Source organism: Pelmatolapia mariae, linkage group LG5 (assembly GCF_036321145.2).
Source record: "Pelmatolapia mariae isolate MD_Pm_ZW linkage group LG5, Pm_UMD_F_2, whole genome shotgun sequence".
In the NCBI taxonomy this organism is placed as follows: Eukaryota; Metazoa; Chordata; class Actinopteri; order Cichliformes; family Cichlidae; genus Pelmatolapia; species Pelmatolapia mariae.
In genome coordinates, this window is record NC_086231.1 from 33,595,224 (window position 1) to 33,615,753 (window position 20,530).

At 44.7% G+C, this 20,530-nt stretch overlaps 1 protein-coding gene across 1 annotated transcript; it reads right to left on the reverse strand.

Moving 5' to 3' along the window:
- Positions 1 to 2,658: 2,658 nt before the first annotated feature.
- On the reverse strand, positions 2,659 to 19,730 carry slc45a3 (solute carrier family 45 member 3). The gene is made up of 7 exons (XM_063475029.1): positions 19,601 to 19,730; positions 18,466 to 18,707; positions 13,726 to 13,838; positions 12,805 to 13,274; positions 12,461 to 12,726; positions 10,924 to 11,187; positions 2,659 to 2,802 (listed from the first exon to the last, which is right to left on the reverse strand). Exons 1-7 carry the CDS (start codon positions 19,728 to 19,730, stop codon positions 2,659 to 2,661), a joined length of 1,629 nt encoding a protein of 542 aa, XP_063331099.1.
- Between the last annotated feature and the right edge of the window lie 800 nt (positions 19,731 to 20,530).

Below are 20,530 nucleotides of genomic sequence, written 5' to 3' on the forward strand. Positions count from 1 at the left end.
CAGCAGCACTACATCACTTTCTGTGGCTCAAAAACAGTTTCATTACTGGGGTGTTGATATAAAGGATATTAGAGAAGAGGGATTTACATCCACTACCAGTGTCCACTGATCACTCAGGTGACCCATTACTTCATAATATTTACGTCTGTTAAAATATTCACAGCAGAAGTACACTATGACAGGCCTGTGTTGTACTGGGACTGTGTGTCAAAAATAGATTTATATTCTGGTATGTTTCAGTATTTAAGTTTGTGTGTCTTTTAAATAGATCATGCGAAAACTACAAGACCTACAATTTCATGAAACTTGGTGGAACTTCTCCAGTTATAATGAGGATCTGGATCACTTCCCAAGTGGCCTTAGTTTTCTTTTATATTGAGTTCATTTGTTTGCTGTAAGGCTGCAATCAACACTTTAAAGATAAATATATCATAACATACTATTTTCTGTTTTCTTTAACAAAATTATTCATTGATGAAGTCTTTAATTATCAGAAAATAATCTGAAGACCAAATACACATACGCATTTTGAAACACTGACAGTTATTAGTAATATATAATACAATAAACATTATCAATTCAATTTTATTTATATGGAGCCAAATCACAGCTCAAGGTGCTTTATATTGTAAGGTAAAACCCTACAATAACACAGAAAAGCACAACAATCAGATGGCCCCCTTTGAGCAAGCACTTGGTGACGGTGGGAAGGAAAAACTCCCTTTTAACAGCAAGAAACCTCCAGCAGAACCAGACTCAGTCGTCTACTGCGACTGGTTGGGAGTGAGGGGAGGAAGAGATTAATATTAACATCATAGTTCAAGTTTTAAAAGAATTCTAAAGTCAAATTTGTTTGAGCACTTCAAGCATCTCCTTGTGGAGATGTGAGAGAATCTCGGCACAAAGTGTTGACGTGCTAAGAATGATCTTCATGCTTTGGAGGAACTGATGAAACGCATGCTCACTGCTAGGCAAAACCAAACTTCAAACCTTGATTTATACTCCATCAACATGAAAGCTGTAATATTCCACATTATTTTGAGGGCATAAAACTTTTATTTAAAAAAACTCTCAACATATCAAGATCACATTTGTTAATGCATGTACACTGTTAGAAGAATGAACATATAAAAGTTGCCCTGCAAGAATACCTTCATGCATTTACACTTCATGCTGTGCAGCTTTTCTGTTGTGCAAAGGGGCCCTCTGGTGGTTTGGAAGGGCTACGGAACTCAGACAGAAGATGAATCTTTACACTAAACGTGACTAAAATTGGAAAATATTAAAGCCAATAAAACAACACATTTATTCACATGTCATGGCTACATTTCAAAGTACGACTTTTTAAACCTTCTACCATTCTTTAAACCTATAAGATTCAGAAAACAATTAGGACAACTTAAAAACAAAATCCCCTGAGCGAATTCCCAAATAACCTATAAACTTAGTGCAATTAAGTGTCTCAAACAACTCAAACACATGTAAACATAAAAAGAAAAGAAAAATCTCAGTCACAAGACCCCATCTCTAAATATATCCCAGAAGTATGACACATACAAAACATGTTTTGCATCAATAACATTTCCAGCTGATCATTTTTACACGCAGTTGTGTCATTTCCAAAACTATAACCTCCAATGGTGAAGAATAAAGTCATTTATATATATATGGTGATTAGTACAGCTTTTCCAGCACGTCAGTCAAACACGTGGTGAATTGGGGTATCTGGGCTGCCTCCTGATTAATTGACAACAAATTACATGTCATGTCTACTTCAATAAATTAGGGCCTTATGGCTGAATACAAGATAATGACATGAATAAATACAAGGTACTGGCTCATTGTCCCTTTTAAAGGAATCCTTCAGCTGCACAATTTCCAGACAACTTTGATGAGAAAGATGACATCAGTGCAATATTTCAGCCTCCCTGGTTATACTGGATGCACACGTGGACTCAGAGTAGATAAGACTGCACAGATGTATTGTAAACTCAAGCTCAAGTCAATATTGATCTGTCCACACCCTCTTCTACAACAGAAGGACAGGGAGTGGAGAGTTCATTTTACCATAATATCTCAGCCCATCATGCGTAAGAGTACAACCACTACGGCCGCAAACGGCTGGAACACACGGCTCAGAAGGAAGGTATTTTAAACATGCTTTCTAATCACTGGGTAATTAGGTTACATGCTAGCTGTAAATGAATCTCCATAGCAGCCAAGCTGAGCATATGGATGAGGAGACTGCAGCAGAATGCACCACAGAAGGAGTGTCAAGACTCCAGTGTTGTTTCTTAGCAACAGCACACGGCAGGATATCATTCCCTGTCATTCCCTATCCAAGAATACAAAAAACAAAGTTATTTGATACAGTGTATTCTGTGTGCTGTGTCATTTCACTCACAATAAGAGTGATGGAAACACAGCATTCATGGACCTTATTGTATTAAAAAGACACTACATTTGGCATGTGGTATGATCTTAAAGTGGCAGCATGATTCTTATGTGACTGCTTTATATCCAACAAGCTCCAATAGGTCCTTGAATGCCTATAAAAACCTGAAGAATGCTCTATGTTCCCCCGCACGAGAACACTCAGGATCCACTGTTTCCAGCACATGACTCTTGTGTCGGCTGATGTTCCTGATGGAGACTCGATCAACACTGGAGGTCAGCGTGGCTGTAGACAACTCTTCTGGCAAAGAGCAAAGCCAGCAGGCTGAAGCAGCAGGCGCAGGCCATGTACGCCCTCACGCTGTTAGTCAGCTGCACTATGGAACCGAGGCACATGGCTGGCAGCACCTGCAGGTAAGCAGAAGAAAAGAGCTGCTTTTTAAATGCATGACCACAATTTACAAAGCAGTCCTTTTGAGGTTGTAAAATAGCCCATCTTCATCTCTCTGTTAACCGCAAAATTGTCTTAATTGCTTGACCTGATTAAACTGTCTAAGAGTATTTGCAGAGACATTATCAAAGAGAGGTACGGTATTCAGAGAATCCTGAATTCAAATCTATGGGAGGATTCTGCAGCAGCAAAGATGATGGTAAAAGTTTAACTTCCAGGGGGAAAGAAAGTTAAAAAAACCCAAAACTTTTCACTTTTTAAAATCAGGTTTTACGTCCCATGCAGCATTGAAGCATTGAAATGAAAGTTAAGATAATCCTCCAGAATGACTTCCAAAATAAGTGCCCAGGTGTCAGGGCTCTGTGACCCAGCATTTTGAGTTTGTTTTGTATTTTTGATTTCTTATGAGGTATTAGAGAAATGTTAAGTTCTAGTGTTTATAAAAAGTATGTTGTCGTTAGGTTTTAGTCTAGTTAATGTTATCACCCATGCTTCCTTTTTTAGGTGTCATTTCCTGTTTCCTGTGTAAGTCTGTCTTGTCCTCTATAGGGGTGTCCAAATTCAGAGGCTGCATCCTCCTGAGGACCCAGCCTTCGCGGTCTACATGGGCCAGGTCCTAAAAAGGCCGGGTAGACTGGTAGTGAGCGGCTGTGAAATTTGGACGGTCTAGCCTTCAGTTTTGCGTCACCGCCGTCTCGGTGGAGTTTAATAAACTCGGCCGTCTGCTCCTTTCTGTCTAAAATATAACAGGACACTGGCGTAAATTCTCGATCATCTCACACTTCTGTTTAATCAGTTCCCTGTTTGGCGTTTATTCAGCGGTGTGAAAACTATAACTTTAATCTCAGCCAAACCGATTTACTCACGAACAAATAAAACACTGAAAAAGCCAAACAATAACATTTTTAAGTTATCTAAGTGACTTATATAATGTGGAGGTAAACAGATGACATGGAGCTTTTAGTTCTCACTCCTGCTTTATTCCTCTTCTCCATCAACTGAACACATCGCGCCACAAAACACATCAACACACTTCCTCAACACTGGGTGTGAGTGGAGCCCTCTAGTGGTCCGCCACACATGCCCCCCCCCGAACAGGTAGGTGGGTGGCCGCAGCGGGGGGCCTGGGCCGGAACCACCTGATCATCTTGCAGAACATATGCAGGCTTAAGTCTGTCAACAGAGACAACCTCCTGCCAACCTCCAAAGTCCAAAAGGAAATGTTTTTGGCCCGGTTTAATAACCCTGTACGGCCCGTCATAAGGTGGGCGCAACGGGGTCCTATGGGCATCGTGCCTGATGACAACAAAACGAGAAGAGTCCAAGGAACTCGGGACAAAAGTGTCAGGCAGGCAGTGGTGCACAGGGCCAGGAACAGAAAATGAGTCTCTTGGGGGGCGAAGAGGCAGCACAGAGGTATCGAAACACAGGGGGGTTCTCAGGTAAGAATTCCCCGGAGACCCGGAGGGGCTGGCTGAGGACCAGTTCAGCCGGGGAAGCCCCGAGGTCTTCCTTAACCACGCTGCGCAATCCCAGCAAAACCCACGGAAGACGGTCAACCCAGTTACCACCTGTTAAGGAAGCCTGGAGCGCGGCCTTGAGTGACCGGTGAAACCTTTCGCACAGCCCATTAGCTTGCGGGTGGTATGCTGTGGTGCGGTGGACCTTGGGGACACGGAAAGGTTCGAGGGTTGCCTGTGTGTGCCTGTGGATCTTCGAGCGCTGGCATGGGATACAAGCCGCTGCCCAGTCTTTCACTAATTTGCGAAGGCCCGGCCAAACAAACCTGGCGCTGACCAGCTTGACCGAGGCCCGGACGCCCGGACGAGAGAGGGCATGTATCGAGTCGAAAACACGCCGATGCCACGAAAGGGGGACCACCGGGCGTGGGCGGCCGGTGGAAACGTCGCAAAGCAGGCGCGGACCGCTGGCCCACACGGGTGTGTCCTCCAGCGCGAGGCCTGGAGGACACAGGACGTCCAGGTCAGCACGTTGCTCAGCGGCCATGGCAGCGTAGTCTACACCAACATACACGGGGAAAACCAAAACGCGGGACAGACAGTCACCGACGTGATTGGACTTACCAGCCACATGCTGAATGTCTGTCGTAAACTCAGAAATGGCTGCCAACTGGCGCTGCTGGCGTGCGCTCCATGGGTCAGAGACCTTGGACATAGCAAAGGTCAAAGGTTTGTGGTCAACGTACGCGGTAAAGTTGCGGCCTTTGAGGAAAAAACGAAAGTGGCGTGTCGCGAGGTGCAGGGCCAGCAACTCCCTGTCAAAAACACTGTACTTGCGTTCGGCGTCCAGGAGCGTACGACTGAAAAAGGCGAGCGGCTGCCAGACACTGGAAGCCCGCTGTTCCAACACGGCACCCACTGCTACGTCAGATGCGTCGTGGTCAACGCGATCTCCGCTGACGGAAATGGGTGGGCCAGCAGGGTGGCATTAGCCGGCACAGACTTGGCAGCAGAAAACGCCTGGATGCGTTCTGGGAGCCAGTCAACAGGATCTTTGGCTGTTTTACCTTTCAAGGCAGCGTAGAGCGGCTGCAGCTGGTAGGCAGCTCTGGGGAGAAAGCGGTTGTAAAAATTGATCTTCCCCAAGAAGTCCTGCAACACTTTAAACGACGTGGGATGCGGGAAAGCCGAAACGGCCTGGACCCTGTCTAGCAATGGGACCACACCGTCAGCGGAAATGCGGTGCCCGAGGAAATCCAGGACCGGCAACCCGAACTGACACTTGGAGGGGTTGATGATCAGGCCGTGCTCTGCCAAACGCTGAAAAACCTGGCACAGATGGGACTCGTGCTGGCTCACCGAGCAGCTGGCCACCAATATATCATCCAGGTACACGAAAACAAAAGGCAGCCCGTGCAAGACAGAGTCCATCAGCCGCTGATAGGTCTGGGCTGCACCTTTCATGTGCAAAAACTCGAACAAGCCAAAGGGGGTAATGACAGCGCACCAAGTCAATTTTAGAAAAAAACGAGGTCCCGGCGAGATGGGCGGAAAAATCCTGAATGTGAGGGATGGGGTAACGATCATTCTCCGTGGCATTATTTAAACAACGAAAATCTCTGCATGGCCGCCACCGACCATCCGATTTGGGCACCATGTGAAGCGGAGAGGCCCAGGCATTGTTCGAGCGCTGTACAATGCCAAGCCGCTCCATGGCTGCAAACTCTTCTCGAGCGACGGACAGTTTCGTGGGGTCGAGGTGACGCGCGAGAACACCGGGGGCCCGACTGTGGGAATATAATGCTCAACCCCGTGCTTCGTTACCGTGTTAGAGAAATTAGGGACAGACAGTGATGGAAACTCCAAAAGCAAACGCTGAAAAGCATCCCCGGAGGTCACTACATTAGCCCGAATCAGGGGCTCGGCAGCCCGAGTAAAACAGGGTAGTGAAGAAAACGAGAGAGCATCAATTAAACGTCTGTTAGCAACATCGACTAGCAGTCCATGGGCACACAGAAAATCAGCACCTAAGGTAGGCACTGAGCTAGCAGCAACAACAAAGTTCCACTGGAAATCCTGGCCATGAAAACAAACAGTCACCAACCTTTCTCCGAACGATGTGATAGGAGAACCATTAGCTGCAACCAGCAGTGGTCTGCAGCCAGTTGGCAACCTGTCGGCGGCGGCCGGGGGAAGGAGGCTCTTCTGTGAGCCGGAGTCCACCAGAAAACACCTCCCGGAGCGCGAGTCCTCTATGAAGAGCAGCCTTTCCGTATCTCCAGCGTCCGCAGCCGCTACGGCGCGCTGGCGGGTCCGTTTCCCTGGGCTGGGAAAGAGCAAGGTGGCAGACAGCAACGCGCCCTGGCGCCAAACCGCTGATGGTAGAAGCAGAGGCAACGCGGTGCCGTTGCTTAGCGATCCCCGCCGTCGGTGAAGGATCCGATGCTCCGGGGGAGGCAGGTGGAGATGCCGCCAGCGGGTCCGTAGCCAGGGCGTGCACGTCAAAAGTGCGGGTAGTGAGAAGAATCCGATCCGCTTCCTCAGCCAGGGAGCGGTAATCCCTCGCGGCCAGAAACAGAGAGATGGCGAGGCCGGCTCTCACGGCAGCCGGCAGCTGTCGGAGGAAGAGGTGGGCGAAGAGGAATCCTTTGTCATCTGGTCCGAGTAAGGACAACATGTTTTCCATGAGCTCCAGAGCCGTGCCACCACCCAGGCCTGAGAGGGAGAGAAGCTTTTCGGCTCGCTCCATGTCAGAGCTAGATTCTCGACTTAAAATATCTTAAAAGTTTATTTTGTGACCCAGAAAGAGTAATAAGAGCAATATTAAAACTTAGTAGCGGCCGCCATTGTTGAAAACTGGAATTGGCTGGGCCGCGCTATGAATTCTGGGATATGGTGGGGAACGAAGGATACACCTGACCCATCCCTCAAATTCGGGGAAAAGAAGGACGCATTTGTCGGCTGCATCCGGAGGAGTCTATGAATTTGGACAGCCTTCATCGCTTCGCTGTGACGTAATCAGCCTACAAATGCGGCCTCAGGAGGATGCAGCCCATGAATTTGGACACCCCCATTGTATAACTTTTAGTTATGTCCGTGCCCTCGTATCCCCTTGTGTTTCATGTCTGCATGTTCCATGTCCTATTGTCAAGCTTGTGTTGTCACAGTCTACGTCTCATTATGCTTCCTGTTTTATTTTGACAGTCTCTTCAGTGTGTTTAGTTTTGCTTCCCCTGTGGCGTCATGTTCATTTGTGTCAGCTGTGTTCCCCAGGCATTTCCACTTCCCTCATTACGCTTCTGTGTATTTAAGTCCTCTGTCTCCCTTTGTTCATTGTTGAGTTGTCTGTTCATCTCGCCTCATGTTAGTTTTGCTACACATTGAAAAGCTTTTGTTTGCTCCCTATGTAACCCACGCATGTGAGTACGTGCACATCGGGAGGACGAGCAGCCTTGAGAAGAACAAACTGGACTCAGTGAAGGGAGTCACCTGGTGTGATAAGGGTAGGAACAGCATCCTGGGAGGGCTGCACTCACATGGGGTCGTTATTCGTTACTTCGTGTGGTGGCTGTCGCGGAGCTTCCACAGATTCAGTAACATTAGCAAGTGGTGGAGGCCAGCAGGTGGATGAGGGAAAAGGGGAGGCAGGAGGAGCAGAGACCTGAGGCGGCCGCCGGTCCGAGTGTCAGGTGAACTGAACTTCAGGTAAGAAGTTATGACCTGCAGTCTATCTGGGTCAGATATAAACCAAGTTTAGGTGGAGTTTATTTTCATTGTGCTGACTTTTTCGTACTGCGTACTAGCTAGCATGACGGAATTTCTTTGCAGCTGGGTGGGTGTTATGATGTTACTGATGTTGAACTTTATTTTGTTCATAGGTTAATTATTAGAGTTGCCAACCGTCCCGTAAAAAACGGAATCGTCTCGTATTCAGAGAAAATATTACGCGTTTCGTATTGAGGTGAAAAGGAACACAATTTGTCCCGGACTTCAGCTACAATGAAAAAGACACAAAGCTGAAGTTATTCTGTGTCTTTGCTGCACAGCTGCCTCTTCTTCTCTCATTCTCTCCCCCTCCCTCTCCTGTTTCTACTTCAATCATGAAACTGATCAATGATCAGCTGATCGGGTTTTCTCACTTGTTTGTTTATCGCCCACTTTGCGCCAGAAAGAAGAAACCAGCGGAGGTCGCGTTAAACAACAGCAGCACGTTTAAGCTTGATCAGCTGTTGTTAGAATTTATTTAATATTAATTTCTAGTATCAGCTGATGTTTGCTGGAGCCACAGCTGTAAAAGCTGCTGGTCATGATATCAGTTTGGTTATCTGGTGAGAGGGAAACATGAAGATGAAACCAGGAGATGTCCTTACTGAATCATCAGAGCTGAACAGGTGATGGAGAAACAGGTTTACCTTTTAGGTGACATAAATGAGTTGAAGGGAAGTTATGAACTGTTTCTGAGAGACAAATAACACCAGGATCCTTTTTTTATGTAGCTGACAGCTGGTAACTGTGCAGGGGCGGGTCTAGCAAAGTTTAGCCAGGGGCCAGGTAGGGCATTAACAGGGGGCACAAAGAAGTACTTTTCTTTCTTATTCTCATTTAAAATATCTAGCTTTTAAAAAATAATTATCTGAATCTTACAACAAACGATTGATTTTGTCTCAGTCCAGCCCTGTATGCAGCTCATCTGCAGTCTGGTGTTACCTACATCTTCCTATTCGGAAGTCAGAATTTCCGAGTTCTGAGTACAATTGAAAGCACCACGACTGCAGTTTTTGTGTTGGATGTAAAAAGCGCACATGACGCTGTGACGTAGGCTAGAATCATGGCGGCAGTCAACGACAGTCCAGGCGTGGGATTTCTCTCGTGGAAATATGCACGTTATTTTTTCCTTTCTATTGGTAGGTGGCACAGGGCACTTGTGGCAAGTAAGCAAGCTAGAAGACTGGCAATCTTTCTGGGTATCCAGTTACGGAAGCAACACATTAACAAGAGAATTCTGAGTAAAACCAAAGTTACTTTCCCTAGTAACTCGTTACTTTGAAAGTAACGAGTAACTTGAAGTAACTGAGTTACTTTTGATAGAAGTAACTAGTAATGTAACTAAGTTACTAATTGAAAGTAACTTACCCAACACTGGTTGTAGATTGCCATTTAAAAAGCTACACATTGAAAAGCTTTTGTTTGCTCCCTATGTAACCCACGCATGTGAGTACGTGCACATCGGGAGGACGAGCAGCCTTGAGAAGAACAAACTGGACTCAGTGAAGGGAGTCACCTGGTGTGATAAGGGTAGGAACAGCATCCTGGGAGGGCTGCACTCACATGGTAAACCATTCACATCGTATAACCACGCTTGCACAACACACCAGCACACGCAGACAATTACTCTTTGTTCACATATATGCCTGTTTAAGATGTCACATGTTAATGAGACTATGCATATTCATGTGTGTAAACAATAAAAGCAGCCTGCAGGGGGAAGCAAGTTGAAGTGGGTTGGAGACAACTGCTTCCCTCGCGGCGAGTGTAAATCAGAGCTCTGTGTGACCTTGTTCCTGAGTGAGTTTCTGTTTATCCAGCAGCATCAGGGGTAAAACTCTGACAAATTCCATGTCCTGCATTAGTTTTTCCCAGTTTTCTCAGTTTATCATTTAGTTTCTCACCCCTGTGCTTTTGTTTTGTGGTAGTTATCAGCCTAAATAAACACTTTTTGCTCGCTTGCTTTTTGTTAAACTTTAGTCCTGTCCCTTGTGTGTCTATTTTTGGGTCCGCTCCTCAAACACACCAGCCATCCGGCAGCAGTTACCGTTACCGTTCCTAACAAGACGGCGGTGCGGTCGCGTTACTATTTTTCAACAAACAGACGGTTGGAGCTGTCTTCAGCTTACTGCACCTTATATCAGTTGCATGGAAGTAGCTGTCTATGTAAGTAATCTGGGCGCTACAGCTCTAAGCAGCTGCATGTGCTCCCGCGGACAGCAATCACTTTTTGGCAGGCGATCACTTTTTGGCACAACACCTGGAGCTAGGGGGCAAAATAATCGCATAAGTGCTGCTGTTTGACTGAGGAAGAATAAAGTAGTCCTAGTAAGCCAATCAAATGACCACTTCAAGATGACAAAGCAACAAGGCGATATATAAAAGTTTTTAAATTGTGTTGATGGGCCACGTAAAACCAGAGTCATGATAAACAATATATACACGGCGTTTTATATGACGTTTACTGTCTAAGGACAGCGCTAGCAAGCACTCTCTGCTTATGACCAAATAATGATGTGTCTTTGTCCTAGGAAGAGGGGGAAGTTTTAGGAGTGACGGCGAGAGAGAGAGAAAGAGCAGAAAAAGAGCGAGAGAGCGAGTTTTGAGATGTGAAAGATTTGTGACGTTTAGCGTGTTTGGAGTGTGTAGTTAATGTGTTGTCTTGTGTAGTTAGTGTGTAGTGTTGTGGATAGTTTTGTGTTGTGTGTCAGAACAATGAGGCGATTGCTGTCTCCAGGTAGAAACAGGAGTGATACAATTAGCTGTTCAAAGAAGATCTGAATATACTTTATATCACATGAAATGAGATCAGGTACGACACCAATTAATTCGGCTCCAATTGCCCACCCATACCTGGGAGAGAAGGTACGCGCCTTCCAGTATTGCCATGTCAAAGCCCATCCCTCTGTTTGAGACTTGTGTGGAATCTGCTTCAGCTCTATCACCTCCAGCCACCAAAAGTGATAGATGTGGCGACTCAACAGAGGGCTCTGCCACAGGAAGTATCAGCCTCACAGCTTGGTGCTTAGCAGGTGGACCACATGAGGGAACAGGCTTAGTAAGTGTTGTGTCATTACTTTCAGTCCGCTCAAGAGGTCTGGATGACTTGAAGAAAATCTTAAAGAGAAAAGGTTACCAATTATATTCACTGTCATCACTAAACAATATCATCTAATATAAGAGGGACTTAGTATGTTTCTTGATTTTAATTGGTATGTGTATGTGTCTACTAATCAGAGCGTAAGTCATTTAATAGTCTGAATATCAAAGTAAACTTGAGCAAGATACTAAAGCCTGGGTTGCCCCTGATGCATCCATCAGAGTAGTGTGTGTGTGACTGTTAGATTACCAGCACTTAGGCACAGGAAATGGTGAAAATGGGCAAATGGGGCTAGTAGTAAGACAGCACTTTGAGTAGAAAACCACTATATAAATACTAGTCCATTTACCATTCTAGCAATGTAAAGCCTGCCAGATTTAATGACTGAATAATTGACCAGACTGAACAGTGTGATTAAAGCCTGCGAAAACCAATCAACAGCCGAAGGTGGGTTGCTGAGGACCGATTGCTGGCTCCAATTTGAAGCTATAAAGAAGATTTTCTTAGAAAAATACTTTAAAATAGTTTTTGATGTGTGTGTCACTTTCTTTGTAATAATTTGGAATTTGGAAAACAATTATTTATAATTGTATATTAATTGTAATTAAATAAATAATATAAATTATGGTGATTAGCCAGTTGTTATTTACATCCAATAGTAACAAAAAGTTGGTGGTGAGGAATCGTTAACAGCAGGCAGGTAGCTTGTCTCATGCTAACTGTTAGCTGCTAACTTGACTTGCCTTGTGATTTCTTAGTTGTTGTAACAATGGTAACTATGCCCCAAAGATGCCTGACCGCAAAAAGGTCAGGCATATACACCCATCAAGTTCTGAAGCAGCATTCACAACAAGTTCCTGTGATGCCATGCTATACAGTAAAAAGAAAATACACCCTCTGTCAGTTCTACCGTTTAAGATTTAAAAGGATGCATTTTCTTTTCACCATGACTGTAAGTGGTTTAATTCTCAAAGGGAAATGCATGCAATGGTAAATTAAACAGAGCTGTTATGAGCTAAATGTAAGGTTTAATTATAAATGGTAGCTAAACACCAAATGTAAAATTCTGGATCAGTGCTGATGTTAAAAAGAACAATCTGACTGACAGCAGATATTCATATTCTTTCTTTTGATTTTGTTGCGTTTTATTTCCAACAAATAAATATTAAAATATTTTTTTTGTATCCTTTTATTCACAAACACTGGACTTCCTGAATATTCATTCTTCATTCTTGCAGAATTCCCACTATATCACACACAAGGCTGCACACTGTGTAAGTAAGAACTAACCTGTCTGTCTGAGTGATAGAGACACAGCAGTGTGTATGGCAGCACCTGCAGGACACAGAGCGTGTACCCAGTCACAGCAGCCATGACAGTGACCATCATCACACTGTCTGAGACACTCATGACGGTGGTGGCCAACAGCAGAAGAGCCACCCCACTAGTGTATACCACTTTGGCTCCCAGCAGAGCCACCCAGCGGTCCATTAGCGTAGAGCACAGCACCGACACTGCACACTGCAGGAAGAGAGCCAGACTGGCCATGCGCACACCTGGACAAGAATCAAGTGGTTTTAATGCAAAACATAATCTTACTGACTGACTTCAACGGTTGGAAGAACTTACCCTACCTTCATCATAGCGTTTCCTTTCCTGTGATTCTGGATCTGCACCCGGCACTCCCTGGTACAATCCCTCCCCCATAAAGTCAGCGAAGAAGAGCATGATACTCATCAGTGCCATCCAACTACACACCTCTGCCACAAAAAGTCTCCATATGACCTGTGGCACATGTATGCACACCGCATACAAATGATGCAGCATTGAAAGACCCTCTGATGCACGTCGACACAGCAGATCACGTAAACAACGAGGCCGAGGTAGGAAGGGGAACGGGCAGCATCTGCTCCTCAAACTTTTTAAAGGGGGATGAACAAGAATCTTCCTCTCTCCTCTGACTCCTGCTTCCTCCTTGATGCAGGTTGTGGAGAGGAGGCAACCAAAAAACAGGAGGGTGAGTAGGGTGTAAACAAAGGCCTCCTGCCCTCCCAAATATGCTGCTATGGGCGCCTGGCTCCAGTCCATGGCAGGAAGCAAAAACCTGGAAAAAAAACATTTTAAAGGTTGAAATATTAGGTCTTTTAGGTCTGTTCACTTACTTGGATGCTGTGACTGTATTGTGCCTGTTGGAGATTTTTTATCTTACTATTAATACAGCTGTACCATAGGTACAACGACTAATATAATGATGTGTCTTTGTCCTGTCTTTCTTCCCTCACCACCAACCGGTTGCAGCAGATGGCCGCCCGTCCCTGAATCTGCTTCTGCTGGAGGTTTCTTCCTGTTAAAAGGGAGTTTTTCCTTTCTACTTTCTCGCCAAAGTGCTCACTTATCGGGTTCATCTGAATTTTAGGGTTTTCTCTGTATTATTGTAGGGTCTTACTTTACAATATAAAGCACCTTGAGGCAACTTGGCACTATATAAATATAACTGAACTGAACTGAAGTATGAGACACAACCGGTTAGGGAGAAAAGATAATAAGTGGCTTACCCCAAGCATCCCCCCAGGCTTGTCATCAGGGAATTAACTGAGAATGCTTTTCGGTTTTCTTCCTCCCCGGGGAACAGATCTGACAGCAGGGCAAGCAGTAGGGTGAGACAGGCCTGAGGAGACAACCTGAGAGTTAGCTGACACATGTAATTATGATACTCAACCAAGGCCTCCGACATGAACAAAGACTTATTCTTTCAGAAATAAAAAATAATAATACAAGTGTTTAATTGCCAAAGTTATTAAGTGAACCAGGAAGGTCTAGATTAGATTTTAGAGGTACAAAAACTCACTCATAACTACATTAACTACAAATTTAGCCTCGGAACAGAGAATCTCATACAGTAAATAAGGCTACAGTAATGAACTGCTCATTTGTTTCCATTTTAGAAGCTGCAATGTTTTTAATAGTTTAAATGCAGCTGTGAAAAATAATAAAATAAGGTACGGTACATATACATACATACACATATATATATATATATATATATATATATATGTACATGTATATATGTATATATATGTGTGTGTGTGTGTGTGTGTGTGTGTGTGTGTGTTTGTGTTTGTGTGTGTATATATATATGTAAAAAAAAAAAAAAAAACACCCAGCACGCCCCTGCGGGCGGTTTTATCCTTCAAGCTCGGGTCCTCTACCAGAGGCCTGGGAGCTTGAGGGTCCTGCGCAGTATCTTAGCTGTTCCCAGGACTGCGCTCTTCTGGACAGAGATCTCCGATGTTGTTCCCGGGATCTGCTGGAGCCACTCGCCTAGCTTGGGAGTCACCGCACCTAGTGCTCCGATTACCACGGGGACCACCGTTACCTTCACCCTCCACATCCTCTCGAGCTCTTCTCTGAGCCCTTGGTATTTCTCCAGTTTCTCGTGTTCCTTCTTCCTGATATTGCTGTCATTCGGAACCGCTACATCGATCACTACAGCTGTCTTCTTCTGTTTGTCTACCACCACTATGTCCGGTTGGTTAGCCACCACCATTTTGTCCGTCTGTATCTGGAAGTCCCACAGGATCTTAGCTCGGTCATTCTCCATCACCCTTGGGGGCATCTCCCATTTTGACCTCGGGACTTCCAGGTTATACTCGGCACAGATGTTCCTGTACACTATGCCGGCCACTTGGTTATGGCGTTCCATGTATGCCCTGCCTGCTAACATCTTGCACCCTGCTGTTATGTGCTGGATCGTCTCTGGGGCATCTTTACACAGCCTGCACCTGGGGTCTTGCCTGGTGTGATAGACCCCAGCCTCTATGGATCTTGTACTCAGAGCTTGTTCTTGTGCTGCCATGATTAGTGCCTCTGTGCTGTCTTTCAGTCCAGCTTTGTCCAGCCACCGGTAGGATTTCTGGATATCAGCCACCTCCTCTATCTGCCGGTGGTACATACCGTGCAGGGGCCTGTCCTTCCATGATGGTTCCTCGCCTTCCTCCTCTTTCTTGGGTTTCTGCTGCCTGAGGTATTCACTAAGCACGCTGTCAGTCGGGGCCGTCTTCGTGATGTATTCGTGGATGTTTCTTGTCTCATCCTGGACTGTGGTGCTGACACTCACCAGTCCCCGGCCTCCTTCCTTCCGCTTAGTGTACAGCCTCAGGGTGCTGGACTTGGGGTGAAACCCTCCATGCATGGTCAGGAGCTTTCTTGTCTTTATGTCAGTGGCTTCTATCTCCTCCTTTGGCCAGCCTATTACCCCAGCAGGGTACCTGATCACGGGCAGGGCGTAGGTGTTGATGGCCCGGATCTTGTTCTTACCATTCAGCTGACTCCTCAGGACTTGCCTGACCCTCTGCAGGTACTTGGTGGTTGCAGCTTTCCTAGTGGCCTCTTCATGGTTCCCATTCGCCTGCGGGATCCCCAGGTACTTGTAACTGTCCTCTATGTCTGCAATGTTGCCTTCTGGTAGTTCAATCCCCTCAGTTCTGACTACCTTCCCTCTCTTTGTTACCATCCGACTACACTTCTCCAGTCCGAACGACATTCCAATGTCATTGCTGTATAGCCTGGTAGTGGGGATCAGTGAATCGATGTCTCGTTCACTCTTGGCATACAGCTTGATGTCATCCATGTACAGGAGGTGGCTGACAACCGCTCCGTTTCGTAGTCGGTATCCGTAGCCAGTCTTGTTAATGATCTCACTGAGGGGGTTCAGGCCTATGCAGAACAGCAGTGGGGACAGAGCATCTCCTTGGTAGATCCCGCACTTGATGGTGACTTGTGCTATGGGCTTGGAGTTGGCCTCTAGTGTTGTACGCCACATCCCCATTGAGTTCCTGATGAAGGCTCTTAGGGTCCTGTTGATCTTGTACAATTCTAGGCATTCCAGTATCCAGCTGTGGGGCACTGAGTCATAGGCCTTCTTGTAATCAATCCAGGCTGTGCACAGGTTGGTCAGTCTGGTCTTGCAGTCTCGGCTGACTGTTCTGTCTACCAGTAGCTGGTGTTTTGCGCCTCTGTTATTCTTGCCAATCCCTTTCTGTGCCCCGCTCATGTATTGACCCATGTGCCTGTTCATCTTAGCCGATATGATGCCTGACAGGAGCTTCCATGTAGTACTGAGGCAGGTTATTGGTCGGTAGTTGGATGGGACCGGTCCCTTCTTGGGGTCCTTGGGGATCAGGACCGTCCGACCTTCGGTTAGCCATTCCGGGTGTCTCTCGTTAACTAGCAGCTGGTTCATTTGTGCTGCCAGACGCTCGTGGAGTGCAGTCAGCTTCTTCAGCCAGTAGGCGTGAACCATGTCGGGCCCTGGTGCTGTCCAACTCTTCATACTGGAGACCCTTTCTTGGATATCTGCCACTGTGATGGTTACTGGACCCTGTTCAGGGAGGTCGCTATGGTCTGCCCTCAGATCCACTAGCCACTGAGCATTGCCGTTATGGGTTGCGTCCTTCTCCCATATGCTCTTCCAGTATTGCTCCGTCTCCAGCCTTGGTGGTGCTGTTCTCTTATTGTTCCCTTGCCACTGAGCGTACACCTTTGCTGGTTCTGTGGAGAACAGCTGGTTTATTCTTCTGCCTTCTATCTCTCTGGTGTACCTCCTCAAGCGGCTGGCCAAGGCTGTGAGTCGTTGTTTGGCAGTTTCCAAGGCCTCAGGTATGGACAGCTTGCTGTATTTTTTATGCACCTTCTTTGTCGCACCTTTCTGCAACTCCGTTAGTTGGCTAACCTCCCTTCGTGCTACTTTGATCTTGCCCTCTAGCCTCCTTCTCCATGGAGGGTACTGCCCCTTGTGGCTGTTCAACTTGTAGCCAAGCATCTCACTGATCACTGCTGCCGTAGTGTAGATCAGCTTGTTAGTGTCGGTAATCATGGTTGTAGGTATCGTCCGTAGTGCTGCATTAACATCAGCTAGCAGACCTTCTGAGGGTACTTCACGTAATCTTGGTAACCGGCTACGGGGGATCCAGGTTTCAAGCTTGGCCATAATATATATATATATATATATATATATATATATATATAGATAGATAGATAGATAGATAGATAGATAGATAGATAGATAGATATACACAGCAGACTTGCTATAAGGCTGATGTTATCTGGCAGTAAAACGAGTTCTGACTGTATTGTATTTGCTGGGTGACATAAATTAGGTGTGTGTTCATGTGAATGTGTTTTTGTACATGTTTGTGTGCCTATGTGTATGTAGTGGCTGCAATGAAGAAAACGAGTATTTCAGCATTCTGAAATTTTTGTGCTGTTGAAAACAGACATTCTGATGGTGCAGATATTAATAATGTCCAGCCTAACAGCCCCAGGTCAGTGGCTCAGAGTTTTACTGCTCCATGAGCATTTTTATTGGCCTGTTGGAAAAAGCTAGTATTTTCTTTTTTTTTTCTTTTTTAAAAATACTAATATAATTTTATGAAGATATTTCATGTTATTTCACTTTAAATCTAAAAAATAATGTTATGAAAGTGTTGAAATGAGTATGATCTAGTACCCATGCCCTACTTTAGATTCGCCCCTGCTTGCTGCAGGTATCAAAGGATGGCTGCTGCCAACCTTCAGCATGCTGCCTGATTTAAACATGATTTAAACATGGTTTAAGTTAACAGTCCATCTACATATTTTATTACAACTTCTGTAGCTTTCCTGCAGATTTTTTTCAGTGTAAAACAAACAGCGGTGGATTGAGCAGCTACAAAGTTTACTTTTCTTCACGTCAGTACTTGTTAAACAGGTGCCTTGATGAAGGACTGCCGCTAGTTTTTTCCCAGTAAAGGTTTTAATGGAGATCACAGGAACAAGCTGCTGTTTTAAACAATAGAAAAACATTTTCTTTCTCTACCCCTTAGCTCACTGACTTGCTAATGGCTCCACCTCTTTGCTCTTCGTGGGGTGAGTGTGTAAACAGACTCCAGATCCACGAAACATCGAAGCAAACAACTGATGTCCAGGATTTAAAAAAAAAAAAATCTACATATTTGGATTACTTGATGAATTGTTGCAGCCCCAGGCTCATTTAATATATTTACATCAACCGGGTTACAGTAATGATCTGCTATGCAGGGTGTCTCCTGTTCAGAGGAGGTGTCAACTGCACAGACCCATTTGCCATCTAGGACACAAGACTGTGCTCTGTCCATGTTGGTTACCACTGGACCCCTGGAAGAGATCCCTGTTAATCCCTCATCTAGTTCCCAAGAAGCACGAGAATAAGAATTAATAGTATAACTGAGTATATAATTTTTTATTTTTGTACAACTTTACTTGTAAAGTTTACTCACCTGTGCGCAGAACTCGACAAGGCATACAGCTGCAGCCTGCATGCCAGCTTGCAACCAGTGAGGGTGCTGTGGTGAAATCAGTACAGTCAGCCGCCTGGCTTGGGGAATTATTTGCAGGCCTAGCAAAACTCCCAGGCTCAGGATCCAGATAAAGGGCCTGCGTCGACCGAAGCGCCCTCTCCAAGAATCACTAGCTGAGCCGATCATGGGTATAAAGATCAAGCCCAAAACTGGAGTCACAGCTGGTAAAAAGAAAGACCTTGTTAACCTTCTTAGTGGTCCTCAAAGCTCAATCATTTACCAGGGAAGCATCAGATGGGATCTAGTCATTATTTTTATGGTATAATGCACTTAAACTTCTGTTGTAGTCGTACTTTATCTGCACTGACGACATTACAGATACCAACAGTCTGGGAAAGGTTTACAGCCCGCCCAGTGACTGTAAAGTCAGCTAGTTAGTTAGCTAGCAAGAAATACATTAATGTAAATAATGTAATATAAATTATTACATTATTTACATTTTTCAGCTTAACTTAGGTGTATCCATTTGTTAGCTTAATAAATATTAGCTTTCTGCTATCTTGCTAACAAATAGCCACAGTACTCGGGGCTCTCCAGTGTTATTGCTTTTTATATTTTTGATCGAACTGCATGCTCATTGGCTAACGAGGTGTGATTCACATTTCGTTAGCCAATGACTGTTCGATTTTAAAACCAGAGACGACCATTATTATCAGGCAACCAATATGGCAGCTGTGAAAAACCTCAATGTAAGGCTTAAAAACAAGACTTGACAAAGCAACAGGTGATGTCACAGTTGCTACGTCCATCTTTGATTCTGTCCATGGATCAAAGTTGTTATTGAAACTAAGCAACCTAAGATCCGCTAGTTTTAAACATTTATATGAAAACTATTGATAATGAAAAATCATTATATAATGACAAAACTAAATGAAGCTATTTGAATACATTTCCTAGTTAGTAGTTGTAGACATGCAGGTCATCAGCTCTTTGCCACGGGGTGCTGCAGCACCGTCAGCACTGGTACTTCAAACTACAAACAGAAGTTTCAAACACACAAACAGAACATCTATAAAATTGTAATGCTCATGTGATTTTTTCCCCCTCCACTTACCAAGCATCATGGTCATGTAGCGTTCCTCCATGCCGGCCTGCAGCAGTAGAGGTGGGATGTAGACAGTCCCGGCAGCCATGCACACCTCCAGGCCACATGATAAAGTGTTCACCAGCAACAACTTCCACATCTGACACTGAAACCACTTTTTCACAACCATCTTTCCTCTTGGCTCTTCAATTTTTTCTTTAGTGTCTTATTTGAATGTACAAATGTCTTTAGTCCTGATATGAAATATTAAGTTAATGTAAAGACAACTATTAAACAAAGGGGTTTCCCAGAGGGGTTCTGGCTGGTCATCAGTTTTGGACAGCTTCCTTGTCATGATGCGCTTTGTGAATGAAGCGGTCATCACAGAACAGCAAAGACAACTTTCTTAAGTTTCCTTTTTATTTGAGGTTCCATTAGTGCCCCAGCAGAGGCCGGCATCTTCACCTGCCACTGTGGTGTCTTCCTGCGTAATTCAAAGAAAAGCACAGCAAAGCCTGAAAAAATTTGTTTTAAAATCTTGAAAAAGATTACCTTCTATATCTAAATGTGAAATGGGGAAAAGTCATTTTGTTCAATCTATTAGCAAAACCTCAACTCCCATTTTAGCCATTCACCAACTCACAGCAATCTACTGAGTCATTTTCTGTTGGGCAGACCATCGCTGTGAACTAAAACTAAACTTAGAATTAAAGAAACACTGAAGAAAAATTACATAAAAACTAGACTTTTGAACAAGATGGAAACTGACTGAAACAATACTGTGCATCAAGGTATTTATAGATAACTAAAAACTAAAACTACACGTGAAAAACTTTTTAGTTAACTAAAATAAAAAAATAAAAAATAGACTTAAAAACCTCTGACTCTAAAAACTAATAGGAACAATTTTGTGAATTTTGAAAACGGAGTAAAATAAAAACATGGAGGTGACATGCTTAG

Bases quoted from the DNA above. Each gene is read 5' to 3' on its own strand.
- slc45a3 (XM_063475029.1), bottom strand. From the start codon at position 19,730: ATGTGGAAGTTGTTGCTGGTGAACACTTTATCATGTGGCCTGGAGGTG. The intron at 13,839-18,465 runs GTGAGTAAACTT...TTGTCTCCTCAG, and splicing joins TTGTCGAGTTCTGCGCACAG to GCCTGTCTCACCCTACTGCT. The intron at 13,275-13,725 runs GTAAGCCACTTA...TTTTTTTTCCAG, and splicing joins AGCCTGGGGGGATGCTTGGG to GTTTTTGCTTCCTGCCATGG.